The 23,029-nt window shown below is 35.1% G+C and overlaps 1 protein-coding gene across 4 annotated transcripts in view; it reads right to left on the bottom strand.

The window, feature by feature from the left end:
* The window catches only part of LCORL (ligand dependent nuclear receptor corepressor like), a 67,469-nt gene that overhangs the window by 5,092 nt on the left and 39,348 nt on the right, over positions 1–23,029 (bottom strand). The window contains exons 6-7 of one of the 4 annotated variants that reach the window (XM_015862622.3): positions 21,954–22,044; positions 8,005–12,872 (exon numbers count right to left, since the gene is read on the bottom strand). In XM_015862622.3, coding sequence (XP_015718108.2) covers positions 8,005–12,872; positions 21,954–22,044 — 4,959 coding nt within the window. Of the gene's footprint in view, positions 1–5,443; positions 12,873–16,330; positions 20,532–21,953; positions 22,045–23,029 lie in introns of those variants that run through there. The other 3 variants (XM_015862621.3, XM_015862623.3, XM_015862625.3) reach the window with 3 other exon arrangements.

Raw genomic sequence — 23,029 nt, 5'->3', positions numbered from 1 at the left:
GCAGAGGCTGATTTGCTAATACTACATACATTGAAAGAAAGGCAAACCAAGCATGCACTGTCAGATTGTATCTGAAATTTAAACTTTGCACAATGCCAAAATGCAACGTCAAAGAAACCTACACAGAAAGATCTTTATGCCTCATTTCCATTTATCAAATGGACTCACATCTTAGTAAGAAATAAATACTTTTCAGGTGAATGAATGGAATTGTGTTTGCTAACGCGTGAGAGAGAAGTGCCCTGAAAACAGATGGAACACCCAACTGGATCACTGGAAGTTGGGGAAGCAGCCAGTATGGAGTGTTTTACAGATGAAATGTGAGATGTATTTAACACAGCTGGAGCTCCAAGAAAAATAAAACAGTAAACAAAACATAAGCAAGACTGGAAGTGAACTGAGGCCAAACTACAGTGTGAGAAGTCAGAACCAGGATGGGTGCATAAAACCAAAGAAAACACAAAGTAAATACATATGAGGTACATGTGAAAAATAGAGTTTGTTCAAAGCAGCCTGACTTAGAAAGTTATTATCTAGTGCTGTGGGTTTTAGCTTTTTTTTTTTAGAAGAACCACCATGCTTTGTGGTTATACAGATCATTTGGCACAGACCACAGAATACTTAAAGTAAGCAAAATATTAGGGTAAACTGTCACCAAAATGGCATGAAATTGTATGAAGAAGTGATAGAATTCCCAAGCATATTTTATTAGTTTTACTATCAAACCTTTCTAAAGAAAAAATAGCCCTGTCCCAAGTCTTTCATAGGTTACTGCAGTTGAAAAACCTTGGAAGCAAAACTGGCTAATAACCTGACAGCTGGAAGGAAGCATCACTCCTTTCATGAGGAACACCATTAACTTCTAGAATCTATGTGGGCACTGCTGTGAAACAAGTTTGCCTCTGTTCCACAGAAGAAAACAAAACAATTTCTATGCACTACTGGAAGCTTGCAGCATGTTTGCCGTTCTAATTGTACTTATTCACAACTGAGAATGCAAAACTAAAAAGGCGCGGGTTTGGAGGTTCAGAACCGAGGATGTTGGTTTGGGCTGTTGTTGTCCACAGAAACAGAGCACCACCGCCTCTGAAATACGATGAATACAGCTATGTCTGTCCTGTTATTTAAACTGGATTAATCACCGACCTTTAATTCAAAATACTTCTTTGGCATTACAAACACAGTTATGTTACATTAATGGAGGGAGATCATCTCAGAAACATGAGACAGTCCCTGCGCGGCTTACAAGGCACCAGGCTTCTGAATTAAGGAAGGTCAGACAATAATTTACAAATCAGTAATTTCCTTTTCTGAGATTTCTACTATTTAAATATAATTTTAAAGCAGCTGCATACAGTGAGCTGATGGACAGGCACTCAGGAGCAAATGTACCAAAGAAGAAATTCTGGGGGAATAAGATCTCCGTAATGAGAAGCAGAGGTAACCAACCCCACCCCAACTGAAACGATGGATGCCTTACCCATAGCTCAGCATAGCATAGAGTCAGACTGCTTTGGATTTCCAAGTAAGAAAAATGTCGTATTGCAGCTGCTAGAATTTTTGCTAGGCTTACATTTCATATACAGGAGAAGAATGCATTATTTTAAGTAAATAATCATGATTTTGATGGTTGGAAATGCACAAGTATCTGACTGACACATACTGTATCAGTAAAATGCCAAATATAATCTCGTGATTATATGATGGTAAGAGGAACCTGTGACAACACCCACTCTAAAAGACTGACTTCACTAAGTGCCCCTAAGTCTTTACGTATGAGTGTATTCTAATATGAAATGTGGAACTTTCAGCCTAATTCCCAGCAGGACCACAAAATAAAATAAAAAATTAAGAGTACTTACCTACGAACTGCTTAGAAAATATGAAGAATGCTACTCACCAATGGCTTAAAAATGTGCAACTGATCTAAAACACTGAAAACCAAGCAGAAATGAATAGGCTTATGTTCTTGAAAGGATGTTAAGAGAAGTGTTACATTAAGACAATTTCTACTGACAAGCCTAACCTTGGTCATCACTGAAGAAAAAGCAAGAAATAAATCAAGCTTCTTGCCCCTCTTATGGATAGACTGTGACAAAAAGTAAAAGAACAGGTTCTTCACCTGTATGACTGAAAGGAGAGTGAAGTAAGAAGACAGAGAGCGGCTGAGCTGGCAGAGCCACTGAAAGAAATATCTGTGAAATGTTTGTGTGCGTTTCATTTTTGGTAAGGAACAGATAAAGATGAATGCAGACAGAAGTCAAGTTTGATTACTGAAAGAGGAAAGTGAAACCTGCCAGACTGACAAGAACAGCATACAGAAAACAAACTTAGGTCCCAGAAAATACAAATGTCTTACTAGATATAGATTTATACTTAATAGAGCAACAGATACCGTTATACCAGAGAACACTGAAGAACAATTTAGAACTTGACACATCTACAACATGCAAGAAATCATTAGAAAAAGGCACCCTTTGTTCAGTTAAGAAAAAATGTAAAGAGAGACAGAAATTGCCAGGCTTGTTCCACAAGAGCACCAACAGAAACTATTCTAGCATTCCGAGGAGTCCAGAGCTGTTGGCCCAAAAGCAAGGAGCCAGGAAGACAAAGCCTACATATGTGCCTGCCTTGGAAAAGACATCTTTCTTCTGCAGGGAAAAAAATTAGAGTTACCTGTTCTTAAGAAAAGGTGGATTAAAAATTAGTCGTGACTACTCAGAAGAGATTTTCCATACTTGGATTTGAAGAAATCTATGATGAAGGCTGACTGAACTCCTGTTGATAGATATTACAAACCTATCAGGTGTAAATCAGAAAACAGCTGAAGTACACAATGAAAAATAAGAAGTTAAAAATAGAATGAAACTGCACTGATAATTCTGCAGCTTCTGCAAAACTGTTTTGGCATTCACAAACATACAGCTTGGAAATAAGAGCTGTTGCCTTAAAGAAAATGCCATCCTTAGAATACGCCCGGAATCTATTTATGTTAAATTAGTACCTAGTTACAGAATAAATTCCATTAAGAAGGAACGTGAAACAGAATAAATTCCATTAAGAAGGAACGTGAAAAAACCAGAAATGTAATTTCTAATAGCATCTGTTTACCTAAACTGAAACAAAATTTTAGATAAGTTCATAGGATCCATCACAGCTCTGCACAGCACTGCAAACAGTGCTTAGAGTGCTGCTAATGAAACACTAAAAAAAAAGAACTTCTATTGCTCCCAACTTTTGTTTAAACAATGTTTGTAAAGCGTAATTCCACAGTTATAGCAAAACGAAAGGAGAGTGCTTTTTAAAGGGTGAACTGTTAATTAATGCAGCAGCCTATTAGGCCTGAGAATCTGAAGGATTCTGATCATCCAAGGAGAGTCTGTTGACTGGGGGAAAGAGGAGGGAAAATCTACCCAAGAAGACATGCAAATAATAGCTCAGTCTTATCGGTACTCTAAGTCTTCCCCCTGCTTTATAAATTCAAAATGTATCTTTTTTGAGTGTAATTAAAGACCACTGAGTACTCATCTTCAAAACTGCTGGGCAGGCCTTGTAAGACTACCAATTTCTTTTGCTGAGAATGGATTAAGCAAGAACAAAAAGACACATTTAGATGGTGAAATCAATACCCTACACAAAGCTAAAAATCTATCACTTTTCTCTGAATTGAGAAGAAATAAGAATGCATAAAATTCTCAGTTTTGGAGGAAACTGAATTAAAATGATGTAACAATACAGAATGTAATGAAAAATATCTTAGTAAAACCGAGTACATAAATCCTACATAAAAGCATATACTGAAATTTCCTGCCAGGTGGAAGAAATGGAAGACTTGAGTTGTGTTCTTTGAAATAAGTCTTCCATTCAAATAAGCTCAGAACCTTCCAAAAAGCATGACAGACAGCATATCCCAAGGTGGTATGTAAATGATCACAACTGAAAACAGCACCCAACATTTATACCCCTCTCAGCTTGTCAGTGGTTCTGTTCACTAGGTCCTGTGATGGGAGAGGAAGCAGAGGGAAGGAGGAAGCCTTTCAAGGACTACATAACTGCTCATGGCTTATGGAGATTCGTGGTGTAAAAGAAGCTGAAGTATCAGACTGTGGTATTACAGCCACTGCACTGTGTTCAGGGGAATGAGGCACAGATCATTAAGTTAAATATGAGGCAGGATTTATTACACGTGTAGTCAATTATAAATCAAGTCTACATTTCTGCTTTAATACTTCTGCATTAAGAACAGTTCACTTAATGAGTAGTCATTCTTCTCACTACTTTTTCTATGCTTTCAGTTTTCTTACTTTGTTTCATGTCTGTGTGAAAAAGTAACTTACTGTCTTGCAATTACAGTTATGAAAATTTCCATCTGTGCCATAGACGAACCATCCTGAAGCTAAGTACTTCTTATGAAAAGTCTTTGAGAAAAGAGCTAAGATACAGCTGTTAAAAAGTGTTTCTTGAAGTCAGCAGTTTCGGTTTCTCTCTTGCACTTTACCTCATGTAATATTTTACATTTGTATCAGGAACATTCTCCCTTGTGAAAGAGAGAGCTGGGGAGACTTCATAAAAACCTCGTTTTTGTTACTAGGTCATTGCAATATCTTCTACAGTAGTAGAAGTTATTCATATTGTATAGCCTTTTCTGCTGGACTGGACCACTGTAAGTCAAATAAGTAATAACACTGCAGTGTTAATGCCATACTTATACTCACGTATACAAAAGGTTCACACAGAATTGCCTCCCAATTTGAAAAAAATACAAGTCTGTCAAGGGAAGCATCGTTTGAGGAAAATTTTGTTTGTTGTCACAATAATAAAGAGGTTACCTTACACACACAGAGTCAAGAGAATAGTTAGTAAGACTCCTTAAAATATCCAGGTTTCAGTTTGATTCATGACTCCTGAAGTCAACTTTGAAATGACTACAAAGATTAGCAAACTCTCATTTTAAGTGTCAAGCTAACCGGAACTCAGTAAGATATATTAAAACATCATTCAAATATAGTGAAAAATTGAAATTGAAAATTTATATTCTCTGCCAATGAAATATGTTCAAATTTCACTCTGAAACTCCCGACTATTTGCAGAAAAGACAAATTATTATCAGAACACACTTTTTAATCTCTTCTGTGTGAGATCCCAGCCCAATACAAAGGCTAAGTGGGCAGGTATGTCACGTCATCACAGCATGCAATACTGCCCACTGCTGCAGTAGGTCTATGATTATCTTTCCAGCTCTGATAAATTCACATATATTTTAAAAATATATCAATGATATTCTCATTGTCTTTTATTGCATTCCATTTTATTGAAGGATAATTATTTCTCTCATTTTAGCTTGGCTCTACTGAAGCTTTTAGGATTAAGCCTGGCTGACTCCAAAGCACAGGAGCGTGGTCTGAACCATCCTCATGGAAAGAAACATAAATGCTCTCCAAGATGATTTTTAACACAATTTACTGTTGTGGTGGCAAAGAAATCACGTTTCAGTGTTCTTACAAAAAGTAATTTAAACGATCACAACATACATCTACAGTATAAAGGAATTGCCCTTGACACATAAATGCATTGTTGAAGCAACAGCTGAGAAATCGAGTTGTTGTTTATCACTCATTAAACCTTACTTTGAATAAAACTGGCAGTGTAAAAAATAAAAGATGATTCATTCTCTTCTCTTGTTGTACTGAGTGCATGGCTAGTTCTTGTTTCTTGGTACTACCTTGAACCGTAGGAACTCATTGACAATTCCACTTGTAGGTTTCAACAAGAATAAGTATACACAAAAATCTGACAACATTCTGCCTGCTTGCCACAATGCTTCATAATAAACCAGCATCACAATAGCTCCATCTTTTAAGAACACACCAAGATCAGTAAAACTTGAAGAAAAACTTTAAATATTGACCGCATCACCACAAGAACATTTCAAGCATGACAACAGAATGATGGTATAAATTATGATACCACATCAACAATAATACAGTCCAAAGAACATATGAACAAGTAATGACGCTTTCATGTGCATTAAACTTCCAGATGAAGGAACTATGTTTGAAAATGCATGCATGCACAGCTAGAAATCATGTTCCTTCTTTTTAGCCAGTAACTATTTGCTAGACTAAAAATATTGTTATGATTTCCTTAGCTAGTGCAGACAGTACACAATGTTGAATCAACATGCCAAAACAAGACAACTTCTATACCAAAACAGTACCCTGAAAAAAGACAGATCTACAAGCATGGAGAAAGCTCCAGAATCATAATTCTTTGTCTTTTAACATTTCCTTTATCAAGGAACTTTCTGTTACATCCACTCTAAAGACAACAATTGATATGATTAACTATGAGTAAGAGGAAAAATAAACAAAAATCGTAAATGAAGAAATGTAAAATAGTTATCAGATTTTTCCAAAGATCCAAAACTATGAGAGGAAAGTTATCAGGTGAATAAAATAGAGTCCCAATTAAAACTAACATGAGACCATATCACAGTAATAGGTCTTACATTGCTATAGCAAGAAAAAAATTAAATATAAATTGAATGCAAAATTTTCTTGACTACAGTCAAAATTACAAAATAAAAAGAAGAGAGAGCTCTTTCTTCATCGGTAAAAAGAAACAGACAGATGCTACTCTTTCCTTTTCTAGTTCTAGCATTTTCTATAGCAACTTTCTGTCAAACTCTGGACTTCTTAAAAATAATATTTATTTTTTTTAATTTTTTTTCTTTTTACGTTATCTGGCCCCAAATCAGTAAGTTAAAAATAATAGCATAAATGTAAAAAACTCTGTACCTCAGAAAGGCACTGTATGATTACACTGAATGAGATTAATATTACATAAAGCACAAAAGAAATAAAGTATACAAAGAGCCATAATACTGTTTATATTACAACTTAAATTCATACCTCAGTTTATTATCTGGGATTGTTTTCTACAGTATAGAATACAAAGGGGGACATAAGATTTTGTTCTGATGTTCCAAATCTTTCCTTTTTTCTTTGGGTAATAAAGTCAGATCAGCTCACACAGGGTTGTTTCTAAAAACAAGTATTTCTGCAGTAATTGAATTCCTTCCGCAGAACTCTTTTGCTGCTTACGTGGATAACTGAAATCTTAGTTATTTTATTGGAATTAGTTGAGACTTCTGTTTAAGGAGATCTTTTCGCTACATACAAGAAATAATTTCACACATGTACCCTCTTTGTAAGTACATACCAGCCTTTCTGAGATCACAGTTGTATAACAATGTATTATAAATACCTACTTTTAAGAATAGATTGAATTTATACTAGCCTAAAAACATTCCAAACAAATGCATTCAGCATGATAACTGCATACTGTACTCAACTAGAATAACTTTGTATATGAAATCGTTCTGTAAGGATTCAATGCACAAACCCTTTAGAGTCAGCATATTTCATTTGGCATTGAACGGATACTAAAACGGATCTCTGAACAAATACTTCTCAGAAGTACATAGCACTATTTTTTACCACTTAATTACAAAACCGTTACAGATTTACATTAGAAATAATTAAGTGGGGAAAAAAAAAAAAAAAAAAAGTTTTGTTTTGAAACAACTCTGTTGGTTAATAAACTCAATTTCTGTTTTGTTTTATAATTTACCCTTCCTCAGGACATGAGAAGCTACACCATGGAATGAAATTCTTCGTGTTGAAATTAATAACCAGCTGCCACCGACTTCATTATGTCAGAACCGATTTGTTGTCTCTGTGGACTGTATTACTTAGCTTTTTCCTTTCATCTTGCCATGCTATAGCCATAAAAGACTGTAACAAACCTATTATGACTGTAAAGTAGCGTAAAATATTTTATATGTGTTGAATTTGCATTTCTGAATTAATCTGCTATGTTTAATTTCATTACTACTCAGAAATTAATATGAATATCATTTAAAAACTCCAAAGTGCTTCATTGTTTGACCTCTCTAATTATTTAAGATTGCAGTTTAAGGTGAGGGGGGGAACAGGAACTTACCTACTTGGCACTTTGGGTAATAAGCTGCCATTTGTCCACTACTGTATGATTGTCTCTTATGCCTTTTTCTTACATTTGTATCAGTGGTCTCCCATTGTGGACTTTTTCTTTTGTTTATTCTGATAAGAACTTCAGAACTACCAGCAGGATTATCATCATGGTTTACACCATTACTTAATTCTCTGCTGTGAAACTGGTCATCCAGTCTTTCAGTCACTTTAGAAGAATTAGATCCTTTAGGTGCTTCCATTTCGTTCTCTTGTTTCTTTAATGCGTTTTGCTTAGTAGAGTGGGACCTCAAAAGAGGATGTCTTTTTTCTTCCAAATAGGCCTGATGGCTTTTACTTTCAACAGCTTCAGGAGAATAAATGACATTATTTAACTTAAATGAATTGCGTTGCTCAATATGGTTGATTTTTCTCAGAAATATTCTACAATCTTTAAAGGTTTTGGCTTTCCATGTATTTGGAAACAGTTTATCTTGGCTTTGTCCTTTTCTAACATTCTGTTGGCAATGAATTGTTCCATTTGTCTCTGCGTGTGACTTAAGTATGTTTGCTAAACCGGGATGTGGGTTAAAGTCAGAAGGTCCCATCATCTGTTGAACAAATGCATCTCTGGCTTCATTCTCAGTTGGCAAGAGGCTACTCTGAGATTCTACCAAAGCTTGAGTGGGCTGGATTTCTACTGTATTTTTTTCCTGGAGCACAGGCATTCCATCACCGCTTTCCCCACTTGTACTTTTAAACAACTGGCTTTGGCAAAAAAGCTGTAAATTTTTCTTTTTTGATTTCCAGCCTCCAGGAGCCTGGCAATACAGCTTTTTTTTGGTTTGTCCCCACGTATCATGCTGTAACTTTTTAAATTCATTTCTTTTTAATCTGGCTAACGTGAAATTATTTTTCACGCTTAAAACTGGAGACCTCACCATATTATGTAATATTTGTAGCTTCCCTGCTGGTTTTGAAGGAGAGGATAGTGCAAACTTTTTAAAGTGCTTTCTGAAAAGGCAAGTACTAAGATCAGATTGCTTAGTTTCCATCTTTATGTCCCTAGTACTAACTACTTCTAAAGGATTGCGAGCATTTGCCTTTCTCACTAGTGAGAGAGACTGTGTTTCTGTAGTTTGCATAAACCAGGTGCAGAGCTCATTCATGTTACACTTTTTCTGAAAAAGCATTTTTATAGGTGATGTTTCGATATCTACAAGGCAGGAGTCTAAAGGGTTTGACATTTCACTGTTACAGTCTTGTTCAGTGGGATCCCTGTTTTCACATACACATTTATCAAACTCATTTCCCCCCACTCGCAACCAGGTATTAGTTATCTGTTCAAATCTATTATTTAGTTCTTCCATTAAAGTGTCACTTGAAGCGGAAGTAGCCCACCACCTGAGAGAAGGCTTTGATGAAAAAATGGGATCCGATGACACATCATTAATGGGCCCAAAATCACCGTCCTCAGAATTCTTTTCTGAATTTCCTGAATTTCTCATTTCTGAGGTATCCGTAGATGTCACGCTCTGACTTGATTGCCTACGTTTTTCCTTTTGATCTTTAGCTTTTCTCAAATGGAGTTTGTAAGATTTATGCAGCAAGGCACTTCTACAAGTAAATGCACTAGAGGATGCTAATGAATGTAAGAAATGCAATGAGGGCTTTCTGTCTCTAACAGAGTGTCTCAATGGAATCTCACGTTTTCTTGGCACCGTTGTAGTAACACTGTTCGATCCATCTTCTCTAGAATCTTTCTGCACGCTCTTTACTTGACTCATATTACTGCACAGCTGATTGTTTCTCTCCTGCGATATGTTTTTTTCTAACAAGCTCTGCTGTTGTAAAGGAGGCAAACAGTTGCTAATGCTCACTTTTCTTTCCTGAGGTGAAACTCTATTAACAGTCACAGATATGCCAGAGATCTTTACTTTTGCTGGCCGGCCAGGTTTTCGAATGGTAGTTAATGGTTTCTTAACTGGCCGTATACTGTTGCTGCAAGGATGTGGTGATGTGAAGTTGCTCTTGATAGGTCTAACGTAGTCATAACCAGAGACCACGCTTTCAGTAGAAGAATTCTGTAAGGCTTTCACTATTTCAGTCAAAGCATTTTCAGTTTCTGTGCTATGCCTCACTTTGCTGTGGTCATTGGCAAAAATGAAGTCAACCTGTTCTCTGGGCTGAGTGCTGATTACATTTAGATTACTCTCAGAAACATGTCTTTTAGTTCTTCTTGACCTGCCAAAGACAACTGTCACAGTAATATTTTTGTTGCTGTTAACTTCTTCTATTACTGACGCATCAGATTTGGTACTTTTACCATCGCTGTTGAGTTCAGCTCTACATTCTCTCCTTTCAGTTATATCTACTTTTGGTTTTGGAGGCCGCCCAATAGGTCTCTTAACCTGCTTAACAACTTGAGGACCTATTTTCTTTGGTCTACCAGGCTTTCTTTTTAAAACAGATTCACCACTATTGCTTAATTTCTCTGCAACTTCATTTTGTTTTGAGTCATTTAAGTTAGTTTGACCAACTGCACAGGAGTCTGTAATTGCTTCTGCACAAGCACAGCTTGATTCCTCCTTGGCACTGTTTTCAAAATCATTGACACAAATTGCATGAGAAAGATTCTCTGTGGTCTGTTTCTCTAACACAGTGCTTGTGTACCCCTGAAATGAACAAATATCTGCACTTCCTTTACAAGATGTAGTTGCAGATGTCAAAGTATATTTGACGCCTTCACTGCTATTAACCTCTGAGACAAACATAAGCTTAACAGGACTTGAGTAGCTTAAGGAAGACGGTATTTCCCTAGCTTCAGAAGTTGTATGCAAGGCCTCACTGCTGGACGTAGAACTAGATGAATCAATGCTCAGAGACTTCAAAAGGCTGCCATTAATTTCTTGATCTATAACCATTTCTTGCTTGCTTGTTGTCACACACACAGTTTTGCCTTTATTGCTGTTTGACAAATGTGAATGTGGAAGAAAGCTTTGTCCTGTGCATCCCATTTCACCCACACTGAAAGGGAAGTCTCTTCTAGCAAGTGGGCTCATAACCTGTTCATAATCATTATCTTTTACTTTTTGGCTTATTTTGTAACTATTCAACCATGAGCTGTTAGCCTTTTTAGCTAAGTTAATTGTATCTTCTAAACGCTCCACAACAACTTGCAGATTTGTGTCTCTCACAATTTTGCTTATATTTATGTTGCAGCAGCTTTCAGCATGGACATCTTCATTCATCTGCATTTTTTCCAAACATTCCAAAGACTTTTTTGCATCAGATGATTTTCTGAATACAATATTGTTTGTTACATACACAGAGTACCATCCAGGAGGCACAACGTTGCGTTTAGTTCTGCCCGGGGTTCTGTTACTTTCCCCATGCAGAGGAATCTGATCAGTCTCTTTTAGAGTTGCAAAATCTCCTTGAGTTTTTGCACATTTAGCCTGGTTGGCTGCAAAAGCACTATCTTCTGAAAGAACTAGAAAGTCAGAGCTGGTTTGAAAATTAGCAAGAGGTAGTTTGAAAGACTCTGTTTGGCGTACTGGAAAACATACTTGTTTGGTATGGCAATTCATATACGGATTACTTTCAAGACATTGCAAAGCTTTATCTTCTATCACGGTTAACCTGTGCCTTTTGTTTGGGTATAACTTATCAAAATTCTTTGCAGATTTCTTTGCATTTCTTTCAGAAATTGACTTTCTTTTTACAAGAGTTTCATCAAGGCTTGCAAGCTGCCTCTTAATTTGCAAAGACTGTCGTCGAATATATGGTGAATCAGGAGAATTATACATTGCAAATAAAGTTTCCTGACGCTTCCGAAATCTTGTTTGGATTATTTTATTTTCCATTTGCTTATCGTGTTGGTGAAGTAATTCCATAAAACTATAATCGCTTGCCTTTGCGTTATGCAAAAGGGAGGCTATAAAGTCTCCAAATTTTACATCGTTTTCTGGTGCCCTGTCACTGCTAGAATATTTTACAGGAATTGCTGCTATATCTGTGGTGTCTATTGACTTTAACTTTTCATTAATACGATCCATTAAGTCTTGGAAAATGGCATGTTCACCTTTCTCAGCCTTCTCAGAATTTGTATAATTGTTGTCTTCATCTGTTGATTGCGATGTTCCAACTGAATATTCAGTTACTTTTCCTCCACAAGTTTGGTTTTCATATTCAAATTCTCCACTGCTTCCTTCAGCTGGCAAGAGGTATGGAGGCTGGTTGATCGATATTTCAGGCTTGTTATTGTCTAAAACTGGAAAATCCATGATTGATCCTTCCACTGTCTCAAATTCTTTATCCTGCACAGGTGACAGTGGTGGCGGTGACGGGCTGCGAGATCTATTTGAATTTTTAATGCTGTTTAACAGATCACAGTCCTTAAATGAAGATGCACATGCTACTGCTTTCACAGAATGCTTGGTAGAATTTTGCAATTGTTCAGCACAATACTTATGAGAACTACATGCTTTGTTCACCATGGTCTTAAAACATCCAATTGCTACAGCTTGGCATGACAAAGAATGGAAATCTTTAATACAAATAGGCAGAGGTGGTAAATAAGTGTTTGGGATTTGATTTTGTAAACAGCACCTTTTTGTTATCATATGTCCTTTGCAATTGCAAAATGAAACATGAACATCTTCTTCAGTAAGGAAACTGGGAGATTCAGAGTGGACTGAATGTGTCTGTTTGCAACTGCAAACTAGAGGAATATTTTCATCTTGCATTAAAAATTTTAACATGGCCAAAGTCTGTTGCCAGTGATATGAACAAAAAGACTCCAAAACTTTGTTTAATGCTGATTTTTCTTTTTCCAAACTAGTAGTTTCCTCTGAATTTGCATCAGCTGTTGAGCTTGAACTGAAAATGAAAACAAATCAAAACAAAACATAAATTACAGTAAAACACCATATCTACTGTTTGTTACAATGGCTAAGCTTGAGACTAAAAACGTGAAGTTTGCAAAACAGTTCTGTTTTATTTTCACAACTCTCTCAAACTTGCAAGTTTCACTAGAAAAGATGTGCATCTTAGATGTAGCTGTAGTAATCCTACCAGAAGAAGAAAAACAATCCGAGGTATGGAACATAAACAATAGCTCAAAACACAACTTCTTGTATTTAAATGTAATTAAGCAGCGTTAACTTCCTGACATTTGAGACTGTCTTAGCTGTTAATGAAGTAAAACCTCATCATGAACCTGGGGGTTCAGTGTTACTGCCACTTCACAAACTGAGCAGCTGAAGTACAGAGAGAGATGATAAATGACTTGCCTAAGGTCACAATTCAAGACTGTGGCTGAGGCAAGAATGGATCCATCTCTCCTGAGACACCTTCTAAGATATTCACGTACCAAAACATATTGAATGCTCTTAGGACAGTCATTAAATATTCTTTTAATGACTTGTTTTTTTCCATCTTTCTAGAACAATTAATAAGTGCACAGAAAAATTTAAAGTAACCACTTTGCTACTGTTACTATTTTCAGATAAAAATTTTCTTTCTAGTATTTAAATAAACTGTAGTGGTGCATCAAGGGCTCTTCAGCACATTGCATACACATATATGCACACACACAGATTCCTTCCCTATACAGAGAGAGAGAGAATCACCGCTGGAATAAAGAACTGTTCCGACAAAAGTGAATATCCATTAAATCTCAAATACAGGGTAGGTCTATTTCTAAGAAAGACTTCTGAGCAGTTGTTCTCAATATATTAACTCAAAATCACTTATGACACTACCTTAACTATTTAATTCATTTTTTAAAATCATTTATTAAAACTAATGTCACTACTTACCTAATCAATCATTTATATTGAAAAGCTGAAAAATTTCCATGGTAGAAATTATTACAAGTGTTTCTTCATTTAAATACAAATTGGATAGCAACTATCACCAGATAGTTAACACCTAATTCAAATGTTTTACGGAAACCAATTGCATGACCAGAAAATCATAGAAGAATTCTGTTTTAGAAAAGTATGTATTGTTTAAACATATCACCAAACTCTGAACATGACACTAACTTTTGACCTAATACTACCTCGCTTAACTTTTTCCTTTTAAGCCTGAACTCTGGAATAACTAAATTTTGTTTGGTATTACAACTGTTTTGAATAACAGACATTATTTAAATGTACTATGTTTATATAAAAGTTACCTATTTTTTAATTAGCTCATACTCAATGTAATTAACATCAATAATAACTTTCAGCTTCAGGTTTTTTTTAATAGAAATTATACATGCAAATTTGTAGTTTTATTGTCCCATATAGATTTTCTAGTCCAGAGCTTGAAAGCAGCCAACTATGCATAATAATTCCTTATGTTCTCTCCTTGTCTTGAAATATTTAGTATGAAACAGAATATATTGAAAAATCAATAGGTAATTATTGGTAACTCAAAGTCTAAGATAGTAGTTGTACTACTAATTCTAATTGCAATTATGTTTAAATTGGAGGCATAAAAATATTAAACCCTCTTTGCACATGTGATCTAAAATGAAAACATTTGAGGACACTTTATGTCAGGATTTAACTGATTCTAAAACACCTCTGCGCTGAGGAATTAGAACATTACTTCTAGTTCCATCTTATTAGAGATCATTCTACAAATTCAGGAGTCACAAGGTGTTGAAATATATCACTATACTTGTGAAAATAAAGCATATTCTAATAATAGTGTTACAGATAAAAAATTGCCCTACCCATCAACATAACTTCAAGGAAATAACGTATCAAAAAGCTACAAAAAAGAAAAAAAAAAAAAAAAAATCACAGTAGATTGGTTGCATACTAATTTGCAAACTGATGGGTGCAGCACAGTCTTTTATAGTCTAAATCTCTGCCTTTTCAGGCTTGCAAGTTCAGCCTAATCAAGTTTCACTAGAGATCTTTTAATGGAGATTGCTTGTATTCATAATGTAATACGTCTTTCAGATATTTCACCGGTGGAAGAAACTTCCAGAACCCTAAAACCAGAACCTCCTCAACGTCAATAATCACATATTCCAAAAGCCTTAAAACAGCTCTGAATTTGCCATGTTGTGATCAATCTATTACAAAGTAACATGCTGCACACTCTCATAATATTTCTCTCCTGGTTACCTGCCCTTGCATGAAACAACTACACAACACTTTCCCTTCATGCGTGTTAGTTTCTGACAGACAAGTTCACCTATTGTGAAATGCTACCATGCTCTTAATGACCTGTTTCTGGGAACACAGCAACCCCTGCCTTACTCAGCATTTGGGAGAAGAGCTCATTCTGCTTTAAAGCAACACATTTGTTTGAAAAGAGTGTCTGTAGAGATGTCTACATATTCAAACAAACTAATTTGAATAGCTTTTCAGTGGAACTGTATTTCAGATTTTTGTAATTCCTTTAATTCTTCCATAAAGCCCATTAATTCTGCATTGTCATACAGCAGCTCAACATTTATTCCATAGAAGGAAGAATGAACTATTTTGCAACTGTATGCTTCCTTTACAGAACTGCCTAACGCATCCTACAAATAAGCAACAAAAAAAAACAAAACCAACAAGAAGAAAAGGCAAGAGTAGGTAGGAAATGGAGGCACTTAGAAGGGAAGGGATTAATACCTGCTGCTCTCCTGCTCCCTTTTGTGCCCAAAATCCCTGAAGAAAAATGTGAGGCACGGAATTATGCTATCTCCCCGCTGAGGGTAGGGTCACTTATTACCATAGATTAATGTCTGACTGGAGTCCAAAACTGGCTTAAAGGCAGAGATGTTACAGGGCTAAGAACTAGACTTTCTTTCTATTATTTTAGATGCAACTATTTCTCCTTATAAACTCTCAGGTTAAAGTGTTGTTAGAGGACTCCCGGAAGACGTCCTTCAATCTAGCAACATCTTGGAAGACTGAGAAGAGGAACAGAACAGGAACAGAACACAACTGCAAGTACTCATATGGACCACAGAACTCCTACAGAAACAAATGTGTACTTACTGAAACGTTTGTTTCCTGACTTTGTAAACATGTTCATCTAAAAAAAGCTATGTCTTAACTACACTATTAGTAAAATTCAGTTCCATTAAAGTCTATGCAGTTTTTGATCATTTGTATCTGCAAACTGACTTTATATTCAGATTCTTTGGCTTTCTGAAATTCTTCTCATTAATGAATAATACATCAATTCTAAGCAGTCATCGTACCTGAAAGCTATTATCTCTGCTATACAGAATTCTCAGAGTAAACTAGCCATTAAATGCTTAATTTGTACAGGTCTTGCTCTTATGCCACTGCTAATAAACGAATGCCTCGGGAGTAAGTCAAATGAGTCAGCGTACAGGATTTCATTTCTTTTTCTTTTTTTTCTTTTTTTCTTTTTTTACTGAATGAGCAAATCAATCACACATCAGTGTTGTAAATTTATGTGCAAAAGCATTGAAGTGCTTTACTACAAATTACAACGTAGAAACACGTTAACTAAACAATTAAATTCATACAATTAGATTTAGGAATATAACAACACAAAGAAGAAACAGAATTACAGTACATTTACAACACAAGACAAATACATGGAATTCATTAGAAAATATTGTAATAAATAATTCATGAATTATAGTGCAATTGATTTATGCATAAATATAACTAATTGCCTAAAAATCAGTTAACAAAAATCTGTCAAAAATCAAGGCAGCCACAGAGTTTTACTAAATTACTGCGACAATGGAAATACTGCAATTAAAAAACAAATACAAGTATTTGTACTGTAAACAACTAAAAAAATCAGTCTCACTAAAGTTAATATACAATTTAATATAAAATTGTCATTAGCTACCAGAAATGGTTTAAACAGCTTTACTGAGCAGTAGTTCTAAAAACAGAGGCACTGTTTTTTAATATAAAATACTTGAGAAACATTCAAATAAGTAGAAAGCATGTAGGGCTTGCTTTCACCTTCATTTAAAATTCTGCTGAAACACGGATTTTCAGAAATTGTCAATTACTAAGTAGTGACTGATAACAGAATTTATAAAACAGTTCAAAGTGTGTAATTTAAGTGACATTTAGTGGAGTCATAGGGGTTGGGGAAGGAGAATCTACACGTTTCCCTGCCTTTCCTTAGTTGTGTAATCAAAGGTTAGCCTAATAATTAGAAACAAATAATTCTGTTCCTTTAAACACTTACAGGTTGAGTATCATCTATAAACTATCAAAAAATATTTTAATATACTATTTCTGACCAAAAAATAAATACAAGTACTAAAATGTTGAAAATTAATTATAATATTACATTACAAAACTACTGAGCACTGTTAAGTCAATAGTAAAATGATCCCTGATTTTATGAATCCTGTTAAATTTTTGGTCAGGTCATCTTCTAAACAATATAAAAAGAGTACTGTCACTTGCCTTCAATAAAAACTTCGGACTCAAATTTATAATGCTGTCTGAGGAGTAAAAAACATCAGTATGGTACAAACGTTAGGCAATGTATTGAAATCCCAAAGTTTTGCAAGTAAAACAGAACTTTAACGTTTAACGTTTTTTTCAACTTCACTTTCCAGTGGGGATGCATTGACAATTTAATTCCTCTGGCCCTCACAAAATATGGCTTAATTCTTTTAAAAAGAAAGATGACCCTGACACCTGCTGTTTTTGACCTTGTTATCAGGTACAGTTCTGCTTAAAAAAGGATTCATTTTGAAATATGCAAGTAAACCTTAACCACTGAAGATTCAGTATAGATCTGAGAGACCAAAAAAGTGATACACTGTCTGTGCAGTTTCACTTGAATTCTTATGGATTACTCTATTTTAAAGTTTAAACTCTTATTTAAGGTTAATAAATATGGACGAGGTTTTGCCACTAATGTTGCAAGTAAGCTATCCAGTGACTTTAATGGCAAATTCGTTTAAAAATCAAGTTACCTGATGTAGCACGTATGTATCTAATGTCCCCTTTCTTTTATCATTAACCTACACAGGTGAAAATTTAAGTGCGAAAGAAAAAATTGACAATATGTACGAATGTGCACCAAATGTATAAAAGCTGAAGAATAGTCTTTTTCTATCTCAAATTATATGCATACAGACATAATTACATTTTGAGAGGAAAAGGGCATTTATGTTCTGTGTCGAATATATGAAGCAAGTCCCTGCTCTTCATATGCAGACACATACTTTGTGATAGTCCATGAAAAAATTGATATAAAGTCCAGTGTGAATACTTTGAAATCCATTTAAAAACAGTAATATGAAAGTAATTGGTCTCCCTTATAGTCTATTAAAAGTTATGTATTTAAAGTGAACTGCCTAACTTCTAACTACCAAATTTATAAAGAATTTATATTATTGAAAGTTTAAAACAGCTTCACTGTTTAATATTTGTATTTCTATCAAGACCCTGAACTGCAAATTTGGTTATTAGCAAAATGATAATGTAACTTGGTATTCATCTTGATAAACTGAAAAGGTTTTGAAATGTCACAGCAGCAAATACATTACAGTTACAGTGAGGTTTTTCAGTAGGAGTGTGACACAATCCTGAAATAAATTTTAAGTAGTCATAACATCAACTAACCAGCACATTTAAAGAAAACAAAACAAAACAAAAAACCATTCTCAAGCTCATTCTGTGCACCTTATGAACATGCTCTAAGTCGCATTTCAACTTCCTTTTGAAACCTTATAGGTCACCTTATTTTTCAAACTAAAAGAAAATTATGATAAGGATTAAATTATGTTATGCTCTTAAGTATTCCATCTTATTTCTTATTTAATAATTCTATAACTACAGTAATTTCTCGGGTTTCGTAAGTGTACACTTTGTAAACACCAATTTCTTTCTAAACCACCAACAAAATTTTCTTAAAATGATAAAAGATGCAGTTTATGCCTGCTAACACACATTTTTAGTAAAGAAATGTTTCTTTCTTACTTGTATTGGATATTTAAGTCACAATTAACTTTTCTTTTTCTTTCACAGAATGTACTATATCCTACTAATACTTCACAAATTCACTTCCTGGTAAGGAACTAGCTTTTTTAAAAAATCCCTTGATTTGTATCATCTGAGTTACTTACAACTTACTGCAAGTATTCTGTGAAGTTTGTAAGTTTGCTAACCATAGATCGTGTATCTCTGTAATAAGATGGTTTGTTGAATGGGTAAAGTGGTTTTTCATCAATTAAAAATTATGCTTCACATGACAAATACTCGTTCTCCCAAAACATCTTTATGCTATTGACTACTAAATAAAACCTGAATCTTTTCACCTATTTATACAAGGATTATATTAAATACACACTATCAGAATTAAGTGAGGAACTCTATAATTCTGTCCACAGTGAAAACCCTGAATAAAACTATTTTTCAAAAGGCATGTATGTGGTTTTTGAACTGTATCATTTCACGTCTCCTGTCAGAGTGAACATATGTATTTCTCACACTGTGTGTGTATACAGACATACATACACACACACACACACACAAAACAATTTGCTAACAATTATTCTACACAGGCTTGCTACTAGTTTTGCAGCTGCCAGTCCCTGAATCTGTCATATTAAATAAGCCAGTGTCTGGTAAACGGAGTTTCTTCTTCGGCGGAGTCTTCAATGTTCCAGATCTTTCTTTTACTTTATATTCTAAAGTGCTGTGAGGTACCCCATAAATTCCTTGTGCTTTGGAAACACTCATTTTCCCACTCATTACCATTGCAATTGCTTCTTCCATTATTTCATGATCATACTGCCGATAGCGGCCACGTTTTTTTCTTGGCTGCTTATTATCTTTACGATCCAAACTATCTTCTGTATTTTCTGAGGTTCCATCTACCGTCCCATTCTTAGCATTAAGACACAAAGGAGAGAGGTCCCCATGCAGAAAGTAGGAATCAACACTTGAGTGAGTTACAGGTCCAGAACATTCAATTTTGTTCTGTTTAGGGAGTATATTTTTCAATTTTTGAAGAGCTGATCCTTCTAAGACTGAGGAGGTTTTAGAAACGTGGTACATAACATCCAGAAGACCAGCAGTATCAGACTGTGGTTTGGACACAGAACTTATTCTTAGCTGAGGAATTTTTAATTGTACAGTAGGATTCGTAGTTTCATATTGGAGATTTTCATTTTTTTCTTTAAATTGTGTGACCATTCTCTGCAGAGTTAATTGGTGGAGGTAACTGGAAGCTGTTGGGAATTTTAATTCTGAGGTTTCAAGTAGACTGAGTTTACTTTTTTCTGTGCGCTCTGCTTGAGCTCTTGCCCACAAGGCTACTTTTTGTAGGACTGCACAAGTTTCTTTACTGTCTTTAAATGAATAACTATCATTGAAATCTCGAGTTTTGTTTTTAAAAGGTGCAGGCTTTCCTGCTGGTAAGGCTTCTAAGTGGAGAAGTAAAGTTTTTTGAGGTATGCCATAAAGTATGCCTGCTTTATTTATGTCCAGTGCTCCAGACTGAATGTCTTTCAAAGCTTTTGAGAGCAAACCATCTGCAAACTCAGCACTTCTTTCCACATAGTCCTCTCTGTGTCTGTGTAGTCTCCTGGATGGATGGAATGAAACGATGGTAAACTGATGTATGAGAGACTCTCACACAGCTATGGAAGGGAAGGGTCCACTCCTTTATTATACTCCTTGCTTCGGTAACATCACTGCTTCTGATACTTTTAAGCCTTTGAGATGTGGTAGTTAAATGATTATCCTAGCAAAATGTTACAGTTCTGGTAGGACAGTGCAACAAAAATCATACGGTGGTTTCTATAGCAGCCCTTCCAAGAACTTTATATCCTATCTCAGTATTTGGTAATATTCTCATGTGCTTGCTATATTCCCTTGTTCACATGCTTGCAGAGCAACAATGTTATAATTTTAATTATACAATTAACGTTCCATTAAATACCCAAATCCTGAAGTTTTTGTTAGTAGAAACGTGACGTTACCGCTAAACAAGTAATAAAAGAGTCAACCCCCTCATAGAAAATTTGCAGCAATAAGTACATAACTACACACAAACATCCCAGACTTACACAAACTAGGCTTTCTACAACCGTAAGGTAAAGTGTCGTAGTTAACAATCAAGTCCATTTTGGCAAAATGAAACACGGTTTTAAGAACTTCTAGCCACTACTTACAGCTAATTACAAAGTCGTATCGATTTTTAAAACTTCTTTGTATCAGCAAATTAATAAAATGCATTTTTACACCATCCAACAAGTACTGCTATTGTATTCCTATTTGTAATAAGTTACTTTGTAAGATGTACAGGTGACAAAAAGGGTCCTGCTATGGCTAGTGGATGGGAGGATGTCAAAACTATAACAAAATCCAACAAAACAATGCATTTCTCTAGATTTGTGGCAGCTTGCAGCAGAGGCAACATTTTTCTTGCTGGATAAAGAAATTTAACTATTTGCCACAACACACCATAGCCAGAACCATGATGTAAGTACAAGTATGTTGATTAAGAGCTCTCTCTCTCGCGCGCGCGCATTCTCTTGCTCATATTAAGGAGTATTATAAATAATAGTCATTTAACTTGTTCATGTTAGTTGAAGAATTTTAAATCTAATATTAATGTGGTATTTTTTTGGTCAAAAACTGCAGTTTCCTAAGTGAATACTGAAAGAATAAATTTGCATTCTCTTCTACCATCCTACTATTTTAATTGCGTCTACGTAATCAATTTTCAGTTCATTTTTAGTAACATGAACTAAAGTTTGGTGATTGTTCTGATAACTTTTCTTTAAACAGAAAGAAATAAAAAAGACAAATGAAACATATGATATATACATAGACACACACTTATGAATGACACAAATTCTTTTGAAAGCAAAATATAAACCAAACCACGCGTGTGTGTCAGTATATACTAATATGTTATGAACATAAAACCTGACTTCAGAGAAGAAAGAGAAAACTCAATTTTCTTTTACAACAGCCAAAGAGAGTCCTAAAAGTTGCTTACCCAGACACCGAGTTTTCAGAACACAAGGGATCGTATTTTGGCTCTTCCAACCTTGCGCTTTTCTTTGTAGAGAGATCTAGCACTCCATCCCCTGCAAAGAATGAGTAGTGATGATAGCAGTTTAAGGATAATCTCAGAAATTTTGTTATGAATCGTTTGTACCTATGGAAAAATTTTTAAGCAGTTTATCTCGTAAAATTTCTGATGCCTTAGTTTTTTTCATAATATCATCTGTCTGTAAATGGTTTTGGATGATTTACAGTAAAACTGTCTAGAATAAAGAAAGAAAAGAAAAAACACGAAGAAATAAAATTTGAAAGAAGAATCAGTTATAAGCAGAAACATGTGACTTTTCCTAAAAACCATGTATGCAAGGACACTACGCTGTTTACTTCCAAGGCAATGAGCTTCACATTATTTTGTATACACATACTGTAAACAAATCTGATAATGATATTAAAATGGACCTAATTAAATCATAGACTTACAGAATCACTCAGGCTAGAATGGTCCTCAGGAGATCTCCAGACCAATCTCCTGTTCTGACACCAGACCAGGCTACTGGATGAGTAGCAGTATCCCAATAAATGGGAAGAAAGAGAGCTCAAGCCATGTTTTCAGTATATGGGACCTAGGTCATTAAAGGTTCTAACAGTTTGTTTACACATACAACCTTGCTGCACCCACACAGATGTAATAATGTGACATCAGAACCAGAAGACCTAAACTGGTGTTTAACTTGACAGAATTAACTCTGTCAAGACGCTGGCAAATGTTTCAAACTCAGACTGGTTGTGACTCTGAGCTCTATGAATCTAATTTTGAGTTTCAATGCTCACAAGCAATCTCATTGCTGGTCCTTTATACAGTAGTATCATTTTTATGTTATTATGTGTTATTTCTAAAATATTAACCAATTGCATATGCTTTCCCATAGCCTAGGATGTACAACATGAAACACTCTGAATTTCCCAAATGCCAGCACTCCAATGAGAATTCAGAAAAATTCCTAGGTTAACTCTGCTTTATTACCCATACTGCTGAGAAATGAGTTTTGTGAAGGAAGTAAATACCTT

Source organism: Coturnix japonica, chromosome 4, assembly GCF_054131305.1.
Source record: "Coturnix japonica strain WE chromosome 4, WE-NBRP24, whole genome shotgun sequence".
Lineage (NCBI taxonomy): Eukaryota > Metazoa > Chordata > Aves > Galliformes > Phasianidae > Coturnix > Coturnix japonica.
Note: the sequence above shows the minus strand (reverse complement) of the source record. Positions and strands in the feature narration are given on the sequence as shown.